We start from the raw sequence: 25,804 nt of genomic DNA on the forward strand, positions 1-25,804 counted from the left end.
AAAGCAAAACTACCTTAGCACATGCTAAGACATGACTCCAGTGAGAGAGACAGAAATTAAAAGATTCAAGAACTATATATAGGTATATGTGGAATGTCTAAATGTCAATTAAAAGCAAGACACACTATACTAGGCTGCAGGTGTTTGATGGGCATAAACACAGTGGGGTAACCAGAATTAATGAGATGAAAATGAGAGATCTAGGCTGGATATCAGGAAACATTTCGTAACTGAGGATTTTTAAGACTATGGTGTAGTCTCCCGAAGGAGTTATTGGAAGCTTCACCACACGAGTCTTTTAAAGCAAGACTGAATAAAATATTCAACAGTGTAGAATGGGGGGGTAGTCCTGCATTAAGAGAGGTTTGAGAAAGGTAGGGATGTAAGTTTTTTCCAAAGTCTGATGTCTCTGATATTAAGCAGAACTGGTGATGCTGATCTGTGAAAACACAGTATGATCTTTGCAGACAGCCTTTTATGGTAAATATTTTGGTCAGTGACTTGCCTACTGCAGATATTCAGCAGGCTTAGTGACTGCAGTATCCCCAGTGAGCAGAGTTTCTGCAGTCTTTTTATCAGAATGACAGTGATGCAGATAATGAAAACAAAGAAACAGCCTGTGTTCAGGAGGGAAGGTTTCAGTAGCAGGAAAACCTGCTGGAGGAGGGGGAGTCCCTCAGTGTTAATAGTAATTTAGATTCTTCCCTTTAAATGTTAGATAAAAGAACTTTAATGTAAAAACTGCATGTTTTTTTAATTATTATTCTCTCTTGAAGAGCAACACAGCTTTAGGGAATACACAACTATAAAGAAAAGGTGGTCCCTGCTTTTAGGGGCCGAAACTAGGACTAGGGCGTTAGTCAAATTTTCTCCATATTCCTCCCAGACAACTGCTTTTCCAGAGGGTCATTCAGAGGTAGCCTGTGTAGTTCCCCATTGACCTTTTTTCCCCAGGCACTTGGGAGATGCTAAAGCCAAGGTGCTTCAGGAGTGTATTGTCCAGGGTGAAACTGAGTTCACACTCACACCTCTCTTTGGTTCTGGGAGGCTGGGAGAACTAAAAAGTAATCAAAATGTCATTTGTCACTAGTTAGCAGACGTGACTGAATACATGCACAGAGCAAATATGTAGGGTTAGGAAGGTGTTATTTTTACATAGTCATTCCTCCGAGGTAGATTGCACTTTAAAGTATCACCTCCCTCAAGTGTTCAGAAGTAGTGAGTCAGTCCCCTAGACATCTTGAGATTAAAGGGTGTAATTACATTTGTTTGCTTTTGCTTGTTTGGCCTGTAGGGGAATACCATGACAGTCCTTTCCTTCCCTGTCCGCCTTGTGTCTGTGTGATCACCTTGGACTTAAAACCCATGTTTTCTCCTTTTTCTTGTAACTGAGGTCTATCTGCAACACTCCTAGTATCCCTTCTTCTCTGGCACTCCTCTTTAATACCCTGCCCCTACAGCTACCATGTAAACCCCACACACAAAACATTCACCTTCAGATCCTGCCTCTTTCTCTTCAACTCTGTAAGCCTGTGAGGGATCCCAGATTCTCCTTACTCCTTCCATATACAGTGTAACCGAGGGTTGTACTTTCTCAGCTTTAATATGTAAATACCCGTTTTCTGTTGTTGGAACATTCCTTAGTTATTTGCCACCCAAAGATCAGACCACATTGTGCCTTAGAGCAGGTAGGGTGGCACTTCCCTGCTCAGTGTCTGGAATTGTCTGAGGTCGTACGTTTTGCATTATTTGATTTTTGGAGTTTTTCCTCAATTTGAGTGTATTTTTTAAAGAAGCTTCATCTTGCTTTAAAGGACTGAAGTGGTTTGCTTGTTGAGGAGGCAGAACAGCTCCTTCACAGTCAGGAGTTTGCTTGAGCTTTCCAGGCCCTGATGTGCTGGTTATTAGTGGGACCCATACTGACAAGCTGAAAAGCCTGCCCATGTTACCTGCCACAGAAGCTTCAGAAACAAGCACACACACACACGTATCTCTCTGCTGGGAGTTAAGGCCCCAGGAAAAGCTTCTTGTGTGGCAATATCTTTAAAGAAGAGGGATAACTAGCAAATTATTTTCTGTTATCCCTGGGAGCATTATTTTATAAAATGTCATTTTTTTGGTGAAATTTTCGACACGTTAACAGATCCAGTGAGTAAACAGCCTTCCTTTTGCTCTATGATCTCAAGTTTTCTGTGTGAAAATGCCTCCATGTTGTAAGAATCCTCTTCTTTCTGAAGAATGCAAGACCTGACCGGTTCATACAGGACACATTGGAATGGCTTCTAGTGGCTTCAGAGTCTATTTAGCTTAATCGTTAGATTTTCCATTCTGAAATCTGGGGCAAATTGAAAAGAAAAGCTTTGACAGGGTGAGAAATAAGGTCAAGCTTGGCATTTCATTCCAACAGTGGTGTCCTGGTGATGCTTTAGAATGACCCACACTCAAGTAAAGTTGCATCTGCATTATGGAAGATACACAATAATGAATAAATACCATGTAAAATAAAATCAGCCTGGAAATGTACAGACTTAGGAGCCTTTCTATAATGACAAAAACCTTTTTAGCGCTTTCTGGTCTGCCAAGTGTCACTCATGGCAGCAGTTATTCTCCTGGTTTGCAGCAGGATGGAGGAGAACCTTCCATGCATTTTGCAAATAACTGGCCTGCTTTGAGTCAGTCATTATACATTGGAGTCTCCTATCTATTTTCACCAGCATGAAAAAAACCCAGTGCATCTCCCAAAAGGTGAATGTGCTTAATTTACTTAAGAGAAGTCACCTGGCTTTCAGTTAACAGGAATTTCCTTGTACACGTCTATTAAGTTTGGGTTGTCTTTTCGGTATGGTTCTTGGGCATCAACATGCAAAACTGCAATCCAAATATACTTGTTCAACTGTCAGAAAGCTCTGAGGGTACCTAATATCACTAAATACTCCTGAATTTGACTTGGAGGTTCATTAGGAGGCTTGAGATATACTTCTGAACATGCCCAGAACTTTCTGAATAAATCAATTGTCTTATCCTGACTAGAACCCAGAAACCCAGAAACCTAAAGCTTTTGATCTGAAGCTGTTTTTGCAGCATCCCCAGTATGTGATCAGGATTGAGTTCACAAAATACTGCTTTGATTTCCTTCCTTTTAAGAACCTTGATGGAGAAGGTGCCCATTTCATTTAACAAGAGTCCAACTGTTAAGCACTTACTAGGAAACTAGAGGCTTGCTCTTGATTCCTCCTGCTCTGGTGGTAAGGAAATTCTTATAGGAGTGGGGAATCATGTGTTCCAATTCCTACTCCTGACTCTGTTCCTGGGTTTTTAGTGGTGATTGAATAAAATACAGAACGATGCAAGCATCATGGCGTGTAGCCCAGTACTGTGTTGCATCTCAGGGGAGTGACCATCTAACCCAGGTGATCTAAAAAGTAACTTTTCTAGGAGCTAACCCCCAGAATAGGCTGTATTATTGAGATATCAAAATTGCTGTCCAAGCAAGACCATCTTTCTAATTCTGTAAAGTATCTTAAAACCGAAACTTAAAAATATAAACAACCTTAAGTCTGTAAGTTCAAATATATGTCCAGAGACTGGAGTGTTTTTTTTAAATTCAAGGGGTGCCAACACGTTACCTCCATCTTTCTTTCTCACATAGTTGTGCTTTCTTTTCTTACACAGAAAACTGTAGTTTTCTGGAAAGTTAAGAGAGAAACGTTATCTTGGAGATAGAGGAGCGACCACTTTGATTTTTAAAGATTGGACTTCTTGATTTTCTTTGTAGGCACTTACTATTTAGTGTTCTCAGCTTAAGTTCATTCTCTGGAATATACTAAGGGAGAGTAAAATGCAGACTGTATGCGTTTTACAACACATAGATGTAACACACAATTTCTTTTCATGTGATGAAGTAATTACTATATACAATAGATGACCTTTTGATCAAGAAATATGATAAGAATTTCAAGCACTTCATGTCTATGGCTGTTTCTAGGCAGAATTTTGGCATTTTGTGTAATGAAATTAGGAGAATAACTATAAACTGCTTCATCAAGTGAAATTTCTAGTATTAAAAAAAATCCTGGAGTGAGTTCAAGATATTTTTTTTTTTTCAAATTACAGTAATGTATTAATGGAAGTGCCAAGATATTTCCAAAACTAAATTTTTATTTTAACAGCTATATAAAAATATCCTTTCTAGATTCTTGGGGTTTAGTAGTCAATAGTACAGAGTTCTTTATTACAGATTACAAGTCTGTGAGAATGATAAAGGAAAAATATGAAGTTGCACATGGGTATAAAAAATGTGATTATTAAAAGAACATAGGATTAATATCAGAAATCAATAATATGTGTAGATTTAGGTATACATGGCAATCTGGTACAACTGTTTGTATTTAAGAGCTTCATAATGTCATGCTTTATGACTTTGACTTTATTAGGTTTTTCTTTCTGCCTTTCTTACAGCTGTGATATTATCCTGATAACAGTTGCTGGCATGAAACTCCTCCGCTCCTCATTCTGTAATCCTATTAATCAATTTGTTACTTTGAGCTTTACTGTAATCTTCTTCCGGTTTGACTATAGAGACATTTCAGAAAATTTCTTGCTGGATTTCTTCATGATGTCCATCGTGTTTCATAAGGCAAGTTTTATAGCTCCTGTAATTTCTTTGGAAAATGTATTTCATACCTTTATGTTCTCAATGTCACTGTGCTGATCAATATGTGGTAGGATTTTTTAGAAGTATGAATGCATATATAGGCACAGATCATTGGCACTATAGATGAAAAAAATCTGTAAGCTGAAAACAAAGTTCCAGTTAAATGTCATCCCTGGTTTTGTGCAATGTTTTGCTTATACTTCTTCGCATGTTGCTATAGAAAGTTCAGAATTGTTGTTTTCAAGAGGAGAATCCTCAGTGAGTTGGAAAGTACCTCTTGGGTCATTAGTGCAGGGCTGCCCTCCAGATCAATCGCCTGGTGTTTTTATTTAGGTTTCCTTTGAATGCCTCTGGTGTTTGACTCAACAACTTCCTTTGGGAAATTATTCCATTATCTAATCATCCTCATGATAATAAATGTTTTCCTAATGTCAGCCTTAACATTTTTCTTTTCCTATTTTCATTCTGTTATCCTTGTGATGCCGACCTTAACCTTAACCTCAGAGCTCCTTCCTCTCTTTTACGTTGTTAACTCTTGGAGTGTGCTGTAGCTGAATTTACTTTAAAAAAAAAACCAAACAGAACACCATTCTGCATCAGTCAGATCAGATCCTGTCTTGATTTGCTATCTATTCTGTTTCACTGAAAGAAGCAGGTTTAACTGATAACGTAATGAAAGTTGATAAAGTACTGGAGACTTTCCTAAAGCTTTGACAAATTCTTCTGTATTTTGTTTTTAAACTTATTGGTCCCTGATTGCCATAACATAGAATCGTAGAATACCAGGTTGGAAGGGACCTCAAGGATAATCTGGTCCTATGATACAGTTTGTCCAGGGATAAATGTGGTGAGGGGTTTGGTTTAGTTGTGGGGTTGTTTTGTCAGCTTGTTTGGTTGGTTTCTTTTTCTAAAATATTCCTCCTCTATATGCGAGTGTGACCCAGCTAGCACCACTTAATTTCTGAGAGGAGAAAGACATGGTTCCGTATTGACTGCTGCATCTGCTGTGGAGATGCCCAACAGTGCACGCTGAGGTATTTAGCCCCTCTACACAAAGAGCATCAGCTCACACTGCTGTCTGTGCCCACCTGGAAGTTTCAGGCTTCTTAAGGAAAGGCTGAGTTCAATGTTGTTACATTGGGAGTTCCCAGTCTTTCAGGCAAGAGTGAAGCAGAAATTAAATGCTTTTCCTGGTTTGTTTCTGTGCAACTGTAAGGGAGGAAAAGGGAAGAATAACAACTTAGTGAGGGAACTTGGGCTCTTTTTCTCTGAACTCTGGGACCATGCTCCAGCAGGAGCTTCACCTGCTTTAATCCTTCAATCTTCAGACCTCTTGTTCTGCTTTCTCTCTGCTGAGGTGAGGAGGCAAGAGTTGGGGAGGGATGGCAGAAGAGGTGACAGAAAGCCATGCTTTAAAAAGTGCCCCAGCCCCATGCTCTGTGATCCTAAAATAGAGTTAGAGTAATTTTTTAAGCTTCTTGGCTTGGAGCGAAAGATGAGCAGTGAAAGTGATGCAGAGGCTGTGCATTGTGGCAGTTTTCAGTATTTGTTGCATTACCGTGTTCCCTAGAGTAAGGGGTGAACTTCTGTCTCCAGAGAAGATAGTCAGTGATATGCATCAGTGGACATCCCATGTCTGGACAATGGTTTATTTAGCCCTAAAACTCATTCTCCAAAAACCTCTTTACAGGATCAAAAGATCAGCACCACAGAATTGAACATCTCACTATTCATTAATTCTTTGAAAATGTTGACCTTGTGAGCATATCACAAAATAGTGGTGTGGAATATTGGATGGTTTTGGAAGAGAGAAATGTAAAGTCTGTTCAATGGGTTTTTTTGAGGGGAGTTGCTTAGGTTATTTGAAGCTACTGTTTACAGTAGAAAGACTAGTGATAGCAATAAGAATGAGACAGGAAGGATGCATACCCAATTAAACAGAGGTGTTTGCTAGAACAGCTACTACCCTAGCAGACTGAAAACTTGTACTACAGACATGTTTTGAAAATGTAGTTTTAGCATTGATCTGCCATCTTCCTATCTGATAATATCTGAAATTTTGCAGGTCATTAGTTCATCAAGTGGACTTGTCCTTGTTCCACTTTTAAAAATTGAAATTAAACAGGTGATTTTTTTATATTACACTTGAACAGTTACACAATGATCATTAAAGCCAATCTGAAAAAAGCATTGCAGGTGATAGCAATTAAAGACCTATTAATTTCAAATCTTAAAGGGCGTAAGTTTTTTCTTTACCCTAATTAAGGTCTGAGCTTTAATTAGTTCAATATTGAGGAACTTTAGTAACGGATAAAGATGATGTGTGGTTATTCCATACTATAGGCCCCAAGCAAGCTGTATCCACCCTTGTCCCTAAAAGCTTTATGGGTCTTCACAGATTCTGTCCATCTGTAGTTCAGTCATTTTTATGATAACAAAACCTGAAATAGTCTCTATTAGCATCACCTTTGGCTATGCAGAACTTATTACAGTCATGGCTGATTTCTGCTTGCTTATTGAAAATGTCAACTTACCACCCTCTGAATCAGGGAACACTAGAAGTGCTGTGCCTTAGTCATAGTGATGGTAATTTTTAAGCATGGTTACCCAACAAAAAAGTATTTCATGCTCTCAAAGCACTGTGGTAGTAAAGCATTTATTTTCTTCTGCCAGGCACTGGGGAAGAAGGCTTCTAAATCCAGCGGACATTCACAACTGCACTAGTGACTCTTGGAGCAGATTATGTTGAATAAAACTTTGGTAATAATGTTGGGTAGAATATTTCTGAATATCTCTGTGATTGTACTTCCCTCATTTTCCACATTGTGCTGTTGATTTAATGTAGTTTAGTCAAATGAGAAGCTCCAAATAAGCATATTGCTCCCTGAACAAGTTGAGGCATGGAAGTCCAAATTGCTGCTCACAGCTTTTTATCTCTTTGCAAATAGCCAAACCACCCACACTAGGGTAACACAGAGAACAACAGAGTCTATTCAGTTCTATTCCTGAGGATTTTTTTAATCAATCTAGATTTTTTTTTTTGTCTTTTTAATATCATAGGACTTATTAAGGTGACGCCGTTAATTCAGTTCTTTTTAAAAATCATTGGCTATTTACATGTTGACAAGTTGCGAAATGTGAGAACTTAGTGCTAAAAGTTGGTTAGGTGTATGCAGTGTGCTCTTCTGTCTTTCAGATTGCCTTGGGAAAGGAGCAAGATAAACATTTAGGAAAGAATGTCTTATTTATTTTTAAGAATGATTGCAGCTTTCAATGCAAGTGGAACAGGACCTCTCCATCTTTCTCATGCTAAGACTTTCCACGTAGCCAGCCCAGTTTGTGTCCTTGGCTACAGCCTGGGATTCTTCTGCCCAAAACTCCTGTCATCTATATTCTTCAAGTCAGAGCCGAATGGCCTTTTAAAAGTATGTGGTTGCTCATTCAAAAATTGTGGGTGTCATGCTCTGATGTATACCCTGCAGGAATTCAAACCGGATAATCAAGCAAGTCGTCTTGCTCTGCATGACTCTGTGTAAACTTTTCAAATGAGCCAGTTGTTCTCCCTGGACTTTTTAGGAGGTGATGTCAGTGCAAAGGTTAATAAGAATGTTCATACTAGTTGAAAATGGAAACCCACAAATAACTGAGAATATATTCTTCATAGGCATAGCAAACATGGAATACATAACAGGACATAGGAGATTTCTTCCTAGACTTCTAACAGTAGGAAAAACTCTGAGACTTTTTCTGTAATAGGGTAAAAAATGTGGGAATATTAACCAGTTTGAATAAACTGTTAGGGAATGATGAAAAGATGGGCCTTTCTTCCATCCTTCTGATGTCTACTGGCATAATACTTAACTGAGGAAAAACTCTAGTGCGTGTAACACATATATGAGAGGGAGAGTACATGTGTGTGCATGTTATAGCTCATCTAGTCCATCTTTCTTCAGTGTGATCAAAAAAAAAAAAGGGGGAAATGTGCCCAGCACTGCCCTTCTTGGCAGATATGTGAGCTGCTTTTAAAGGGTGTCTGGAATAACAGTTGTTCAAGAACGAACAGGTATTGTTAAAAGTGAAGTAGAAACCAATGCAAATCATTCAAACGGTAAGGATATTGGTTTAGAACTGGCTGAGTGTTAACAAAGGTGCTCAGGACAAGGCTTTTCCCCGGTCTTTTGCTGTGTTCTCTTAAAGACATGGCTTTCCATTTCATCCAGTGCCATGGGCATCCTCTAAGTCTTGCTGGTGGAGAGGGGTCATAGCATCTCCCTGAACTGCTTTTGGAACCACAAGTGGAGCTGATGTTGAGCTGAAGGAGCAAAGACAGCCAAAAAACTTGGTAGTGCAAATGTGGGTGCTTCTGGCTGTAGTACTCACTTGGCCAGTACAAAAAACAGGTGGAGTTTTTTTGCCAGTCTATTCACTACTGGGAGCAACTAACATCATGTTAGAGATTCCTGTATGGCAAATTGTGGTAAAATGGCTCTTTTACCAGCAACTCTTTCATCTGTAGAGCACAACTGAGAGATGATACCTGTACTTTAGAATGTGTTTTTTTGACAAATCTGCATAGCTTCCTTTAAGCCTTAAGGAAAGAACCATCCCTAGCTTACACACCTATCTGCTATGCAGATCTGGATGGGAATGATAAGACCCAGTGTTGTTAACCCTCTAATGTATAGGACTACAATTTCTTATCTCTTTCAGTGTCTTATATGTTACTGGCAGGCTGTTTAATGGTCTCTTAATTTCTGTGTGTGGATGAACTAATTAGCAACACTAAAATATTAAATCACCTTACATTTTCTTATAGTCAAGTCCTCTGAGGGTTCTGAATTTGTCTTCATGCATAAGGCAAAATAATCAAAGAACCAGAGCTTGTTAAATTTGCCTTCATTAACACTGAATTCATTTGCCTAAGTACTCTTACCCCTGCTGAGCTCACTTAAGAATACAATTTCCCTGTCTGATATTTTTTCTTCTTTCCCAGAATACATTTTCCAGCTAATAAGGAATCCAAATTTTTATTTTTTTATAAGAATTTTTCTCTTTACGTATATTTCTGTCTGCCGTAATATCCAGTGTCACACGTTTATAAAAGATGATCTTTATGTCAAAGTAACTCCAGCTAAGACAGGCAGTTTGTAACAACCTGCCAGACCTGTGCTGATCAGGCTTAACTTACGACATCCACAACACAATCCCTTGGACAGGAAAGAAATTATGTGTGTCATCTTATTTTCCTTATTTTATGAGAAAGTGGTACCAAGTGCATTGACCTTCTTGGTGCTTTGTTGAAGTCAAGTAATTAACCTATTGGATCTTTTTATTGTCTTTGTGGCAGTAAAACTCTTGGTTAGTTGGCATGGCCCATTGATTGATTTAGGTGCTACTTTTAAGTCAAAAGCCTCACTCTTTTTCCTTTCTACTTCTGACTTTTCATCCTTCTCTAAATCTGATGTTTCACTTCAAAGCTTATAGCACTAAGTTGTTAATTCATATTTTAATCCATTTCCTTGCCAATTGTACATACTGACATCCAGTGTTTTAATCAGCTGCATCCTCTTGGCTCACAGCTGTTTCCTCAACATTTGATATCTGGCATACAAACCCTGCTAAGACACTTTCTGCTGGGTAAAATACCCAAGGCTATATCTGATATTTGACATGATAATCCCAGTGGTATTTTCCATAGACTCCTTAACTCTCTTGAGCGCTGTACAGTTCATGTTTCCTTTTAATATTGGAGAAATGGTTTAATTGATTTTTCATTCAGCCTTCTGTCACTGACCTCTTTGTCAGACTTCATTCTTGACATTGTTTCCAAATTTCATATTCTCTCTCTTTGTGTTTGTTTTTTTTTTTCTTTAGATCAGGGGTGCAGGGAGATGTGTACCCGCTCCCTGCATCAGTCTGTCTCACTATGCACTGAGGACTGTATTCATGTACCTTCATGCTAAGAGGGATGTGTTCTGCATCTGTTGGTGCAGGCACTGAAAGAGAAGTCTTGAGTATCTGACACTTCAGTGCACAACTTACTCTCTGCATTTTTTTTTTTTTATGTCTGCTTTTAATAAATAAGATTTCTGGGAAGATACAGTCTTGGCATGAGCAATGCCTATGAAGGCTTCACTGAAGAGTCTGGATCAGTGCAGCTCCCAGTTGATTTATTTTGCTTGTCTGGCCCTCTGCAAATTAAGCTGATTAGCTCTGATCTTGTCCTTTTTGCCCACTTCAGGAGATATGGGAGATGATTTCTTACAGTACCACAGGCTTCTTCCCTGGGTTCTTGCTGTCAGCTGTCAGTGTAGGAAGCAGCAGCATCTGCCATGAGCAGATCCAGGGCTGTTAGGTTTTATTGTCATAATTCTCATCATACCGACTTCTGCCTGATGGTTAACATTTAACTTCGAATGAGAGGCTTCTGAGGCTTGTTACTCAAATTGTTTAAAACATGCCTGTTTTGTACACTGTCGGTGTTAAGTGCTGAACACTGTGTTTCGGGAATATATTCCTCCGAGGTTTGATATCGGAGCCTTGGACTGATTATATTTTGATCCTCTTATATATGTTACATTAGACAATGATCTTGAAATACCCCGATGTGAAGGCTTCAAACCTCTGTAAGCAGTTGCAAATAATGACAACCTGTAAAGTATTTGTTGTTGATTCAAACACGGTGCTGTTCAAATACATCAATAGAATGTCCCAGTGACTTAAGACATAAACATTAAAAACCTTCAATATTTCCAGTAAATCTTGTTTTGTAGGATTTCATGGGGTGAAGTTTGTTTTAAATGGCATTAAATAAAAAAAACAGTCAATGATTTGCAAAGCAAAGCCATGAACTAGAATAAAATTATTCTGCCAAAGTTTATTTTCATATCCGTAAACACATACATGCACACAACTTTTCCTTCTTAATGTATCTTAATTTTTATTGGCATACACACACACAAAGAAATTAACAGTAAGTATTAGAATTTACTTCCAAGACGTGGAGCTAGCAATTGACCGGAATCAGCTTAACATGAAAAACTGAATACTTCCCTAGCATCTGAGAGTCTGACCGCAAATCTGTCTCAAATTTTCAGGATCTAAACAGGAATATAAAGAAACACCCATTTAAAATGGGAAAATAATGGCTTTCTGCATTTAACTTTTTTAATATCTCAATTTTGTGTTGCATATAGAGCACATAGCCATATGTATATGACAGTTATTTTTGTTTAAAACAAATTGGTACATATCCATTTCTAAAATACAGCAAAATTCAAGCTTAGCAAGAAAATGTTAATGTTTATGCATTATTTAGTCCCAGTATTGCCAAGCAGTCTGCCCACACAGAGTCCCAACAGATGCTAAACAGATAGAAAGGCTGCCAAAAGCTGAAAGCATTGCATAGTCTTCATCTCACATTCGCTGTCATTTAAATTCAGGTGTTAATCTCTGCCTAGTTTATTGAAATCTACCAAACTGAGAAAAGGAGATCACATTTTAGTGATATTTCAGACTCCCAAGATATTTTTTTAATGTATGTTAACTAATTGTCATTAACTTCCAGTTTATAATGTTACTTAAATTTGTTTAAGTAAGATTAATGTGATTTAAAAGAAATCCTGTTGCCTTTGATTTGTTTATAGCTGTATAAGATACTACCTTATGAGCCAGAGGTCTGTAGAGGCTTCAGAACTCATAGAAGAGTTAAGGATGATTAAGATGATAAATGCATGTGTCCACATAAAATAAATATGAAAGATGGATCCATGTTCTGCACTTTCACTTGACAGTAGTGGGAATCTGATGGTTTAAATTCACTCACTATTCTGATAATTTAAACTCTTTATCAAAGACTTAGAAACTGTTTACTGTGCAAAACTGTCACATGAGTAAAGATATCTTGGAATATTAGAACCTTGTCCCCTAAATAATGTATAATTTTTCTGCTTAGGGAACTGTAGAAAACATTGAAGATATAAGAAAACTTAAGAAAAATATTATTTTGTAAATCATCCTAAAGTGAGATGCAGAAGTCTTAATGAAAAATTAATCTTTTTATACGTGTTCAAGGAAATCGTTATAAAGAGAGGGTTAAAATTCATCGCAGATTGGTTTTGTTTGGTTTTTTTTTCTTTTTTTACCTTTTCACTTTAGATGGGAAGATTCCTCCTTTGTTTCTAGAACTGTTTAAAAAATATACCTCACACCCTCAGGAGCATGTTATTACCCTCATTGAAACAAAGCTTTACTTGAGGATAAGTTGTGTATTTCACATAATCACAGAAGGGCTGAGGTGTCCCATCAGGTCCTGTGGAAGTGATTTTGTCTAGTTTGTTTAAATGTACCCTTAATTAATCCTTCACTGCTTGGGGTGTCTTCATTTCTCCATGCTTTCCCACAGCTCTTGGGGGCCTGCAAATTCCCAAAAGCTTGCCAGTAAAGACCAAGGGAAAGAAGGCATTGAGTACCTTGGCCTTCTCCATGCCTTTTGTCATCAGGTCCCCTGCCCTATTCAGCAGTGAGTCCATGTTTTTTCCCTCCCTCTGTCTTTTGCTGCTGATATACCTGTAGGAGTCCTTCCTGTTGCCTTTTACTTTCCTCACTGGATTCAACTCCAGATGGGCTTTGGCTTTCCTAACCCTTTCTAATCCAACATTGTTTCTGACAATTTAAAAAGGACGTTCAAGATTTTCCTCTTTAGCTTGCAATTACTGAAGGCTGAAGTGCGGTTAGTTGCAGTTGAGGTAAGAGGATGACTGTTTCTAAGGATGAGCTTCCTCCTATTTATGGAGACAATTTTTAGAAGCTTCAGCTTCTTTCTGTGAGAAAAGCAGTAGTGCTTTGTGAATCCTTGGAGTTGCTATATCAGATAAAGGAGGAAGCATACTGTAAATTGGGTAAAACTGACAAGGAGAAATATTTTTTTCAGATGGTTCTAGCAAAATGAAAAAGAGAAAATGTAAAGCCAAGTCCCGCCTTCCTAAATCTCTATATTATAGTTGCTAGGTGACATCACCTTTAGCGATTATGGTTAGATATGTAAAATGTAAAATTTAAGGTGTTTTGGAGAACGTGCCCTGCAAGCAGTAAATGAAGAGGTAATAGAAGCACTTGAAAACTCTTAATGAAAGCAGTACCTTGAAAATCATACTTTTCCAGGCCTTCAGGTCCAGCGTCATAAGGCTCTCAAAACCCAAGAAAGGTTCCCTAGAATATTCTTCTCACGTCCACATTCTTGCAAATGGAAAAAAGCTCCATTGCCTGCCTTGGAGGAGCATTAGGTGAGAGGCAAGTTTTGAAAGAAACAACAGCAAGTTCAAGCAGCGGTGAATGTAGAGGTCGTAGGACTTGTTAGAAGCAACAGAGAACTTAGGCTCTATGGCATGTTTTGCAAGAATGTATAAATAGTAAGAATGATTAAAACTGTGTAATGGAACAAGAAGCCAGAAGGGTCTCCTCCTGGATCTGGTTTCCTAGCAAAACCTGAATTTTATTTGAGGCTTGAAAACCTTTTGATGAACCCTGAGCTTTGCACACAGCTGGGGTTATTTATGGCTTTGTGATTTCAATCTGCAACAGGCAGAACTTTGCGGGGTTGTGCTGCAGTTTTGAATTTTTGAGGTTTCAGATGTGAGTCATTAGCTTGTTCAGCCTTTCACTTAAATCTTTTAGCAGATGCAATTTTTCTCACAGCTGTTCATTCAGACATTTCAGATATAAAAAAATTAAGGAAAACAAAGCAACTCCACAGCCTGCTAAACAGGGTTCAAATAAATAAGTCAGTTCTGGTTTCTGTTCAGTTTTGCTTGCCTACTTTATCTAATGTTGTAGTTTTCAAGTCACATGTAGTATTTTTGAGAGAAAACAAAGTTGGCAAGATAGGAATTTCTCATGCTTAAACTAAGTAGGGGTAACCAGGCTGTGCATTGAAGAGATCATAACAGCTTGTTTTTATCAGGGCTTTACTGGTTTTAAATAGTATGCCTGTGAAAAGTTAGCATATTTTGGATTTTGCATATTGCTCCTAATTTGAGACATGCCAAAGCACAGAAAGCATGTGGAGCACTGCTTGCATCTCAGCTGGGAAGGTTTATCAGTTGTAACTGGAGTTAGCACCTGCTTCTGTGATTGTTTGGTAGCACAAAGACCAAAACACATGAATGCTATTAATGCATTGTTACTCCCTCCCAATTAATTTGCAGTTATTTACAACAATTCATAGAGAAGCTCAGTGAAACATCCTGTAAGTGCATTGCCAATGTGGATGCAGATGGCCAAGTGTTACTTAAGGGGTGATAACTTAAGGACAGCTGAAATGAATTAGCCAGTGAAGGTGCATGGTCTCTGCCTGTCCACACACTAGTAAATGAAGCGTGCCTAGAGCCACACTCTGTACCTGAGGCTAGCTGTCGTGGGGAAGCTTGTGTCCATGCTAATAAACTCTCCTGGTCTATAGACAGGGTGGGGGTATGGAACTGCCACCTGGAAATCAACCATGCAGGGTTGCCATTCAAAAGGATACCTGGAGGTTGCTTGGGAGAGTGCTAGCTGGCCCAGACCAAAACCTTCTCAGGGACCTTTCTAACAATTTAACAGCGTACACAATAGCAGTGCCTGGGAACATTCCCTGGAAGCGTTTAATATACAAGTATTGATGCAGGCTCAATGTCTTTCAGGATATTGGCAATGTCTTGTTTTTCATTAACTCAAATAAAAAATTTACTATAGGAAATTCAACACATTTGCTATATGAGCATGAAATACTGCATATACTTCTGTCTCACTGTCAACTGGTGTGTGTGAGTTGAGCACTAATGTCTGTTGATGGCCAAATCTTTCCTGACAGTTTGTCAGGAACCCGCTCTGCAATATGAGTCTGATGGCCCCAATACAGATGAGACATAAGATCTGTTTTGGCCTGATGCCAAGGGAGCTGGGAGAAAAAACTCTGTTTTAGGGAGTAAGTACACATCATTCTTGAGACAAAAAACGCTAGTTGCGGCACCAACCATATTTTATAGGAAGCAAAAATAAATTCAGTGTGTTTTTCAGTTTGTACTGCACAACAATAAAAATTCATATTAATACAATGTTTTTATGGTAGGGTGGTTTGATCTTGAAAATGCAGCTACAGTTCATGGTTAATGACAAGCATATGCTTACACAGTGATGGCTTCTCCCATTGATTCAACAAATGAAAATGTTGTGTTCTTCAGAAATAAGTGTGATTTCCATGTGCAGAGCCACGCATGCCACACATTGAGCTTCCTCTGTTTGCTATCTCCACTTTCTCCTGGAGTCTCTTCTCCTGTAACTGTCTGACTGCTGGTGTGACATACGCAGCAAACATCAGAACCTGTTTTCCCACATTCTGATTAAAGCAGACATACTGCTGAAGAAAGGTAACCTGGGAGCTACCTCAGTATGGTGGTTAAAAATGTACCTTACTGCAAGCTTGAATTTCAAATGAAGAATATAGTTTTGTGCCTTACTAAAGTAAGGCCTTAGAGCCCGTGAAAGCTAGTAATACAATATAATTTATTTCACATTCATTCCAGGGCACAGTTCTAAGAAGTGTCACTTTCAGATATTAGTATTGAAACTATCTCAGTGCCTAAAAAGTCACCATGTTTTTCTTTTTTCTTTTTCTTTTTTCCAGCTATGGGACCTACTGCAGAAGTTGCAGTTCATCATGACGTACATTGCTCCCTGGCAGATTGCCTGGGGATCATCGTTCCATGTTTTTGCTCAGCTCTTTGCAATACCTCATATCCTTTTAAAATTTATTTTTCTTTGTTCTTAAATTCCTCTTCATGTATGTAATTTATTTACAAAGTTTGAACAAGGTGCAAAGTTTTGAGGTAACTTATTTTAAAAAGTGAAAATGTTTGGAACATCTCCTGAGAAAGACAGTTTTCCCTCTTTCTTGGCTGCATGGGATCTGAAACTAGGAAACTGAACTCTGACTCAAACTGGTCTTTTATGCCTGCTCCCTTGCCACCCAGCCACATTCTGCAGATTGCTTACTTCCACAGTCCTCAGCATTGACTTTTGATGCATCTAGAAAAAAATGTTGTGACTGACATATTAGCTCCAACTTGGGTGGACTTTTACATATGCAGAAGCTAGTTTTGTAAAGTGCTGGGCGTATAGCTGACTGAGCTCTAAAATAGTAGCTGCTTCTAGTTGGTATCTCAGATAGAAATTCATTTCAGTGAGAACGATTTCTATTGCAGCTGTCTTGATTTTTTGTTTCTATTTCAGAAGCAGCTGGATTTTAATGTTAATTCTCATTGTGGTGCTGAGAAACATTCTCCTTTTTAACATTTCCACTCTGTTTTACGAGTGACAATGTATGTTCTTGAACACCAAAGTAGTCCTTTGGAAACGGTCTGTTTCAGTGCGTGTTCTAGGGCTGTGAACATTGGTTTTGTGGATATGGAGAGCAAAACACTGAGTTCAATGACCCCCAAATGTCTGTAGGGTTAAAAAAAATATATATTGGGTTTTTGGAACAAAAGTTTTTCAGCTTAAAGGCTAATTCAGTTAGAAACTTGAATTAGTACAGGGAAAAGATTTTTTTTTTAAAAAAGAAATAGAACACTTTAACTGAACAAATTTAACTTTATTGACATTTGAAACATTTTCAGAGACTAACTTTTCATTTCTTCCTTCCCTCCCAACCAGAGTTATGGAAGAAGAGTTGACAAAGTGGTTTAAGTTCAGATGTACTGAAGAGTTTACTTTGTCCTGTTTATTAGATGTATGCACTTAAGTGCCTTTCATCCCACAGGGTTTTTTTTCCCCTCCTTGAGTGGTTTCTTCCCTCTGCTCTTTGCTGTGATACATTGAATCATATGCAGCATTGAATAACAATGCTTGTGTTCCTAGATAAGAAGAATAAATGAGAGTCTTGGGCAGAGGGAAGTGCAGAAAGAGTGACTCCCAGAGCGGAAGCTTTAGATTGTATATTTATGACAGGAAAGCATTATAAAAACAGTGCTCTGTCTGAGAATTTTGAGTGATTTGTAGAAAATTATTCCAGAGTTTCAGAACAAAAAATTATTTTCATCTCAGTTGCAGGCATGAATTGCAGGAGAAGTGTTTACAAGTTTATTTATCAAACATGTAAGAACTAAGATTATATTTCAACAAGTTTCCCTTTGGTCACAAATACTTTGTGCAGTGATAACTTTACTCTTGATAAAAGTACAAATTAAGCTTTGCAAAATGTGAAGTAGTTAACTAAGCAGGGTTTAGTTTGTTTATTCGGCCATTGCTAAAGTTTTCTAGACTAGCTGTCTATATAGAATGCTTTCTAAATGCAAATCTGTCTTTTAAGGCAATGTTGCAGTTAAGATACTGGAAAAATGCTCAAGTTACTGTTCCCACAACAACAATAACTCTGCGTTTTTGCACTGTATTTTTATTTGTTCTTGCCATAAGCCTGCAAACAGTAGTGATGAATGCATGTGGCAGTTTGTAGAGGCACTAAACCTGCCATTTCTTCGCAGAGTTAATTATTTGTGCCTCTTAATTGCCTAAATCACATCTGCAAATGGGACATAAATTTTTAAATTTCGAAGTGCCTCGGTGTGCTTTTGCCATAGAGCTCAGTGATGGGAGTAGCTCTGCATGCTTTAATGCATTTGATTATGGCGTGCAGGGCACGAAGGGCAACACGTGGACCTTTGTCTGGTGTAGATTGTAGGGCCTTCACCATTAGAGATCTTTAGGAATTTAGACTTAGGTCCATCAGGAGTCATATACGTTTAACTGATCCTGCCTTGTGGCTACTAGGTGGACTAGATGACCGCTCACAGTCCCTCTTAATCCCGAAAAACCAGGAACGGGAATGAGATTCTGGTTTGAGGAGAGTTCGCTTGACTTCACTTCCCAGTGTTCAAATGGGTAAGATGAGGTTATGAGTTTATGGTTATCAGTGTACTGAGAAAGTCAATGTAGTTTGTAGTCAAAGGAGGATTTTACCTAATAAATGAACACTGGAATTTGGAAAGAAAGGATTTTGTAGTTTAGATTATCTTGTTTATGAGAGTTTCTGCATTGGCTGATTCAGAGTTATAGCTCTAACATCAGAAAAGGAAGCCCTGTGACACTCAGTTCTCCCATCCTCTAGGGGATCATTTGCCTGGAAGTGACCAAACATTTTTGGCCTGTAGTGATTGCAATTAAAAATGTGGGTTTTGAGAAACACAGGATTTGGGCTGGCCTTACTGCATAGTTCTGTATTAAAAAAAGGGGATGGAAGATTTTGAAAATGTCAGTCTTTCAGTTATTTGTTTTGAATCTGATTAGCATTTAAACAGATTTTTAAATTACAAGAATTAATCCTCAAGTACAATGTTTTATTTCATGTTGAAGAAGTTTTAGTTATTCTTTCTCAAGATTTGATTTTGACCACCTTAAAAAGAAAATCCATTATTCACAAAGAAACAAGTTCTGCTTCTACACAGTGTAGCCTAACAAAGATGGTACACAGGCTTGGGATATAGAGTAAGAAAGCACACATGTGAGTTTTTGGTGATACTTTTGTATTTATTACTTAGACATAATTAAAGCATTGGTATAAAAAAATAAAAGAAAGAATAACCTAATGGAAGCAAATTGGATACCATCAAATAAAAAAAGCCCTGATGACAAGTAATTGCCCGCTGTACACATCAAGTACATCTGAGGGAGTCAGGTGTTGCTACTTGCTCTCATGACATGCTTACGTATATGGAACAGTTAGTTAACATCACTTCACAAGTCAAATGGGAAATGTCTTCCAATGTACATTTAGTAGAGCATTATGTCTTTTGCCACTGATTATGTCTTAGACACAAACAGTTCACAGTGGAGTCCTAAATGTCTTTACTCATGATGGTGGCAATTTTCAAATCAGTCATGACATTAGAACTCTCTTTGGAAAACTTGATTTGCTGTCCTTATCTGTCCTCCTCATTCTCTTTTTGTCTCTTTAGCTCTAATGCCTCCTTCCCTTATCTGACAGATGTGAATACTTGTTCATCTTTCACAGCCAGTGCTGGTCATGACTGCAGTGTAATGTGACAGTTTCACTTTTTTGATGCTCTTGCTTCCTGCTTTGTGCTCGCTGTTGCTTTTTGAACTTGAGATCTGAGGGCAGGTAATTTTTCGATCTCTAATGCACAAAGACACTGTCCCAGACCACTCTCTCTTAATAAGTTTGAGGGATCTGAGAGATATCTTTTGGCAAATATTTGCTTGTGATTTCACACATGTCTTTGAAAGCATGGCTAGCTAGCCTTTTCATGAAAATATTGTACACGAATAATGCTACGTGTGCTAAAACGTGTTTTTTTTAAAGTCTCAGAGACTGTGGGACACACATGCAGGATATTACTGTAAGAGGGTAAGCTAAAAGACTGTGGTTATTGAGTTATTGGGATTTGACCTTCCTTTTAGTTTGAGATGCATATGGTCACTGTACTTTGATAGTGGCTCCTTACTTCATGGCTTTTTTGCATAGCACCTTCCTCCCAAGAGAGGAAGCAAAACTGGTCTCCTATGCCAACTTGGAAATCTTTTACCTGAGATTTCATGGATGTGGTATGAATTAATGAAGAATTAAAGCCTAACATTTAATTTGCCTTTTTTTTAAAAAAAATCATGGTCCTTTTAACTTGCATCGTTTTCAGTACCCTTATCCGTCTCCTAACTTGCTTTCCAGCAAACTGAAATACGACTTTACAATTAAAGTAAGCTGTGGATTCAGGCATTCATTATGATGTTTATGTGTGATATATACTATTCACCTGTCCTCACCTTCTCATTTCATATGTGTTTGAAAAAGTGTGAAATGCTGAATATCTTTTACCTTTCAGTTAACATGGAATATTAAATTGTCAGTAAGAATTAACATGAAAACATGATTTTAAGCCAGCAGGCTGGATTGTAGAGGCATAGTTGTTCCTCCACGTACTAGGTCATTCCAAAATAAGCAGAAACTCACAGAATGGGATACTGGACACAGTGGGAGCAAGACTTCAGTGCAGACAACAAAGAATTTCCAAGAAAGTGGTATTCTGGGAGTTGGGAGGGTGGTGTGTTTTAAACTCTGTCAGACTCTGGAATGGCACTTTGTGTCATGGAAGGGTCACTAGGTAGTTTGAAAAGGGCACTTACTGCTCTGCCCACGCTTGGGATCTGTCCTCAGGCAAAGATTAGACAGGGTCACCCTGCTAATAACGCACTCCCTTCAGACATGTCGCCTCCATCACAACTGTGTAGCATTGAAGAGCCACCGATTACATGCTGGTAATTGGCAATTTGGCACTGCCTGCCTTCCTTTCCTTTCCTTACCACCTCTTTGGTAAAATAATTAACAACAAAAAAAGCAAAAATAAATAGTTCAAAGAGCTGCCCCAACAATGGTTTAAAAGTATAATGAAATTGTTTGTGTTACCTTAACTTGCAATTTCAGACTCTGCCATGCTTTTTTTTCAAACTCTGGCCACTTCGATCTTTTCTACACCACTGAGTCCGTTTCTTGGTAGCGTCATCTTTATCGCATCATACGCAAGACCGATCAAGTTCTGGGAGAAAAACTACAAGTAAGACTATTCAAAAATTTTCTACACTTGTTATTTTTAAAGCGTTTGCTCTCATTAGTTTAATTTTTGAAGGTATTTTTCTTTCTGAAGATAATTCTTAAATTGTTGTAGGGCACGAGAGGTTAATCTTTGAATCTTGATTCTGGTGTTTTACTATTTCATGGTTATTTGGTTATTTCTGAAAACGTATTTAAACAATTATCAAGATGTTACAGATGAGGTGTCATGTTGCGTTTGTTGTACAGACATACAGTAACAAAGCTGTGAAAAAAAATCAGTACAACTCCCAGTTGTCAGCCTTTTTTTGTCTTGCTAGCTAGTGTTAGCAACTAAATTCGTGAAGCCTTTGGCACTAGAATTCAGGCTGCATTAATGTATTTCATACTAGCCTGATTAAATGTTACCATTTGTGATGTGGCAGGTAACTCTATAGTGAAGTGATGGTGAGTGTGCATTGTCCTTACTTGCTACGTCCGATCTTGGAGTTTGAGTGAAGAATTGGTTGATTTTGTCAGATTTTAGCTGCCATTCATTCAGTTTGACAAGGATGCAAACATACAATATAGAAAAGGTTGAATAAAGAGCTTCTGCTCCTTCTACCCAGTAGGATTTGAAAGTTCTTGGTAACTGGGATCTAATGGGCTCCCCACCAGAGAACTGGAGACAGGGAAACATTTCCCTTTCCAGATGGAGATAGTTTTCACAAGGGATGAATAAGCAGTCTGCAACATTAGGGGCTGGATTCCATGACTAAGAGGGGTCCTGTGGGTCCTGTGCTGTGGGCGGTGTGTGAGCACTTCACCCCCTACTGGCATGTAACCAGGCTCGGAGTAACTTACTGAAGCTGCAGAACAGCAGTTTGAGGCATAAAGTGAAAGTGGTATTGGCCAAATCAGGACTTGGCTGGATCAGAGAGGAGTGCTGTGCACTTACCACACTTCTTCTATCCGTGCCGCTGATGTATCTGAGCACCTCAAGAGGATTCAAAAGTAGAAGTTAGAGTGATTGATTTTTCCATCTTTTAGCAGAAAAAGTCTCACTAGTTTGAAGAGTTTTATTTTGTTTGATTTTTGACTTGTGTCGATGAGTGAATATGTACTTATCTAGAAAGAAATTACTGAAAGCTAAGTCGTACAAAAAGAGGCTTTGTATTTGTTTCTGAATACAATGAGATATGTGGAAGCCTTTTGAGAGGAGCTGAGTTTTGTACAGTGGAGCCAGGTATTAACAAAATTATCTCTCACACATCTGGTTTTTCAGGTCAATAGGTTCACTATTTCATAGGAGTAAAGTTGAGGGCAGTCATGGAAAGACAGGAAGTTACCACTAATCCCACAGACAGCTTTACATATTTGATGGAATCTTTGAACAATATTAAGTAGGAAGTGGAGATTTTAACATTGCTACATTTTACATCAACTAGAGCGTTTCAAAGGCATGTGGCTTCTTTTCTAAATATCAGTTAGAGAATCAAAGTTGGTTGTATGCACATCACTTCCATAATAGTTAGATTAGCGTAGAATTTGCAGGTTATTGTAGATGGAAATAGAGGGGACCATTTTCATTTGCTTTTGGTTTGTCGAAGGCTTTTGGGATGAGATGAACAGAAGATAATAGAAGGAAATTTCAAAAGATAGTTGATGCTTGATACTTAAATAAGGGGGGGTGTGTGACTTGTTTTCATCAGTACTGACCATCTGTGTCACCCACCAAGGCAAGTGAAGAAGTTGGTGCTAATAATTAGCAAAGCTAATTATTTTACCCATAAACTGTAAAAACCCCAAGTGCAAAAATACCTAACCCTTTTAATACTTTAAACCACCACTACTTCTGTTTTCGAAATAAACAGTAACTACAACTTTGTCTTCAACATGAATGCTTAAATTAGACCTTTCGTGAAAAAATCATGCTTTGTGGTTTGATAGGAATTCTAGTGTATCTTTTATGATCTTCTCAGTTAAAACACGAAACCCACAACCTTGCTCCTTAAATACCTTTCAGAAGCAGGAAACAGCCTTGTAGAAGATTCGGATAGTCATCAAAGTGAAATAAATGTTTGCCTGAACCTGTGGCATCCCACAATATGCACATATAATGACTCCTCCTAAATCTGTATTCATTTTGTCTCTAGCACTTCTGATTCTCCTTTGCCTCACTTCCATTTTGGTATTTCATTGCTCACATGAAGAACTGACCAAAGTGAGTGAGTGTTGGACTGAAAAACGCTGGTTCATTAAAACGACCCAATGAAAAAACAGAAAAAAGCAAGGAAGTAATTTTAAATTAAGAATAGGGAAATTTTCTAGAAAATGCTTAAAATAATTGAGTGAAGCAAGATGGGCCTTGCCTTACTGCTTTAAATCTTGACCCTTCAAAATCTAAAACTTCAAAGAGATGGCATAGTTGCTTTCTTTCAGAGCTGTGGAGTTAAATAGGATCAGGGCCTTGAGCTGGAGTGGAAAATTGTTCTGGCTCCTGCACTCACTTGCCTTTGGGCTGCAGTGCCCTACGGCCAGATGTGCACTGAGTTTTCAGTGCTGTGAAGGAAGATAGAACAAACAGATGGGGAAGTTGGTGTATACATTTCCTTGCTGGAGTGCAGTGACAATTACTGGAGTGCATTTGAGTTAGTTTTGCCAAGTTCAGCTCAGGGTATTTGTGGAAAGTCACAGGTTCCCTACAGTGTAGTCTGAGATACGCTCATACGAAGCAGAAGCTCTGGCAGGTTTTTTTGTGATTTCTGTATTCATTGCCTGTTGACAGGAACTTTTGCCCAGGGGAAAGCTACCTTTAATGTTCTTTATATAGCTTTTTTGTTTTGCCTGCTTGGCATGCTAATTTTCAAACACTTCCTTGCTGTATACTGATGACTGCATTAAATTATCACATTTATAGTAGCTACACAAAAACTCATTTGTGTTTATATGGATTTAGAGGTAGTCAATTCCATGGTTCGATTTTTTTATAATTTAACCTCTTAATTGGACTAACTGAAAAATTTTGACAGGCAGTCTAGATATCAAAATATCATGGTTTTGTTTTTCTTCCAAGTCATAAATTAGGTTGCTTGCTTAGAGTGTCATTTCTGTTCATCAGTATATGCACACTTGGCTGCTGTCAAGCAAACTTTTTTTTTTTTTTTTTTCACTTAAGAGAAGACTTATTTTTGCATCTCATTTGGGCCAACGTGTGAAATTAGATGAGGAAAAACTATCCAGTTCATTTTCTGTAAAGTGAATCCAAAGTTGAAGCTTTGGACATTAGCAACTAGAGTGCTACGTTTATTAAAAAAATTGGGCTGTTAGGCCCGTAACCCAAGTGGTGAGCAACTGCTCCATCTGTTCCTTAAAGTATTGTTTTAGTAGACTCTACCTGTTATTTTCTGAGTACACATATACACGTCCTACATTTCCAGTGTTTCTTTTAGTCCCACTTTTTCTGCTGGCTAGAGAGGAGTTTAATTCTTCAGGCTTCTGACTGCACATCTGCCACTCTAGATGATGTGAGCTGGAGCTGAAAGTCTTAGAGAATTAGAGATGGCTTGTTTGTTTTTTCAAGGAGATGGAGGAACTCAAGCGGGTTAAAAAAAAAAAATCATTTTGACAGTAAGCAAACTGTGAAATTCCTAGCAAGCTCTTCAAAATTCAGGAATCATACTGTGCCTGTTTGTGCTCTTGCGGTGTATGTGCAGAGCATGGGTGTTCTTCCCTGCAATCAGCAGATGCTGTTTGTTTACAGTGTGCACTTTGATACTTGGTGCGTGCAGAGCCTAGTACACCAATACACCTCTGAGGTCAGGGATCTTTCAGGGAGTAAAGGGAAGGGTGACTTTAAGAAAAAAAAAAGGCAGTAAGGTGAGTAAGAAAGTACAACTCATGCAACCACTTTTTTTTACAGCTTTTGCTGCCATTGTTGTTGAAAAGAGAGGGGTGTAAAATAGAAAGCTGGTCTCTTGCTCATGGGCTGGTTGCCTCGTGAGAGTCCAACTATGAGAATTTTTTTTTTTTTAATAAAAAGAAAAGTTTGATGCCACACTGGCTTTGTCCTCCCATTAGCCTGGGTCCTGCTTCACAATTGAAGAGTCCTTTATTTTCACAGCTGTTGGGATGATTAGGCTGTAGACGTCAGAGAGAGAAAAGGAAATAGCTGTAAATCTTGTTTAATGTATAGGCACTTTAAAGCATAAAGTGTTTGTTCAAATGATGTTGTTCCATTCCTCTGCTTTGTTATTTTTTCTTAAATACTTTGTCACGCTGCAGCCTGACTCTGTCCCCCTCCTCCCTTCCTCTTATCTTGCTTTGTATCTTGGATATGGCAGTGGACAGAACAGAGTAGGAAGTTTACTTTCATTCCCCAGTGGGTCTAACTGCTGGATCACATCAAGCAGCCTGTTCTCTGCTGCAGCTGTGACTTGTCCTCGCAAACAGCAAACTGCCACCAGGAATCTGGAGATTTCACTGCCTACAAGCTGCTTGTCTCTCCTGCTCCTTCCTGTTTCTATTCTTTCTTGGTCACCTGGATCAGTGCCTAATTTTGGGTAAGGCACAGCTTG

General features: G+C 38.4%; 1 protein-coding gene across 1 annotated transcript in view; it reads left to right on the forward strand.

The window, feature by feature from the left end:
• Positions 1–25,804, forward strand: part of PCNX2 (pecanex 2) — a 156,482-nt gene that overhangs the window by 80,251 nt on the left and 50,427 nt on the right. The window contains exons 21-23 of the mRNA XM_086460994.1: positions 4,459–4,636; positions 16,317–16,427; positions 21,125–21,252. Coding sequence (XP_086317120.1) covers positions 4,459–4,636; positions 16,317–16,427; positions 21,125–21,252 — 417 coding nt within the window. The remainder of the gene's footprint in view (positions 1–4,458; positions 4,637–16,316; positions 16,428–21,124; positions 21,253–25,804) is intronic.

This window comes from Leptosomus discolor, chromosome 2 (assembly GCF_034619465.1).
Source record: "Leptosomus discolor isolate bLepDis1 chromosome 2, bLepDis1.hap2, whole genome shotgun sequence".
In the NCBI taxonomy this organism is placed as follows: domain Eukaryota; kingdom Metazoa; phylum Chordata; class Aves; order Leptosomiformes; family Leptosomidae; genus Leptosomus; species Leptosomus discolor.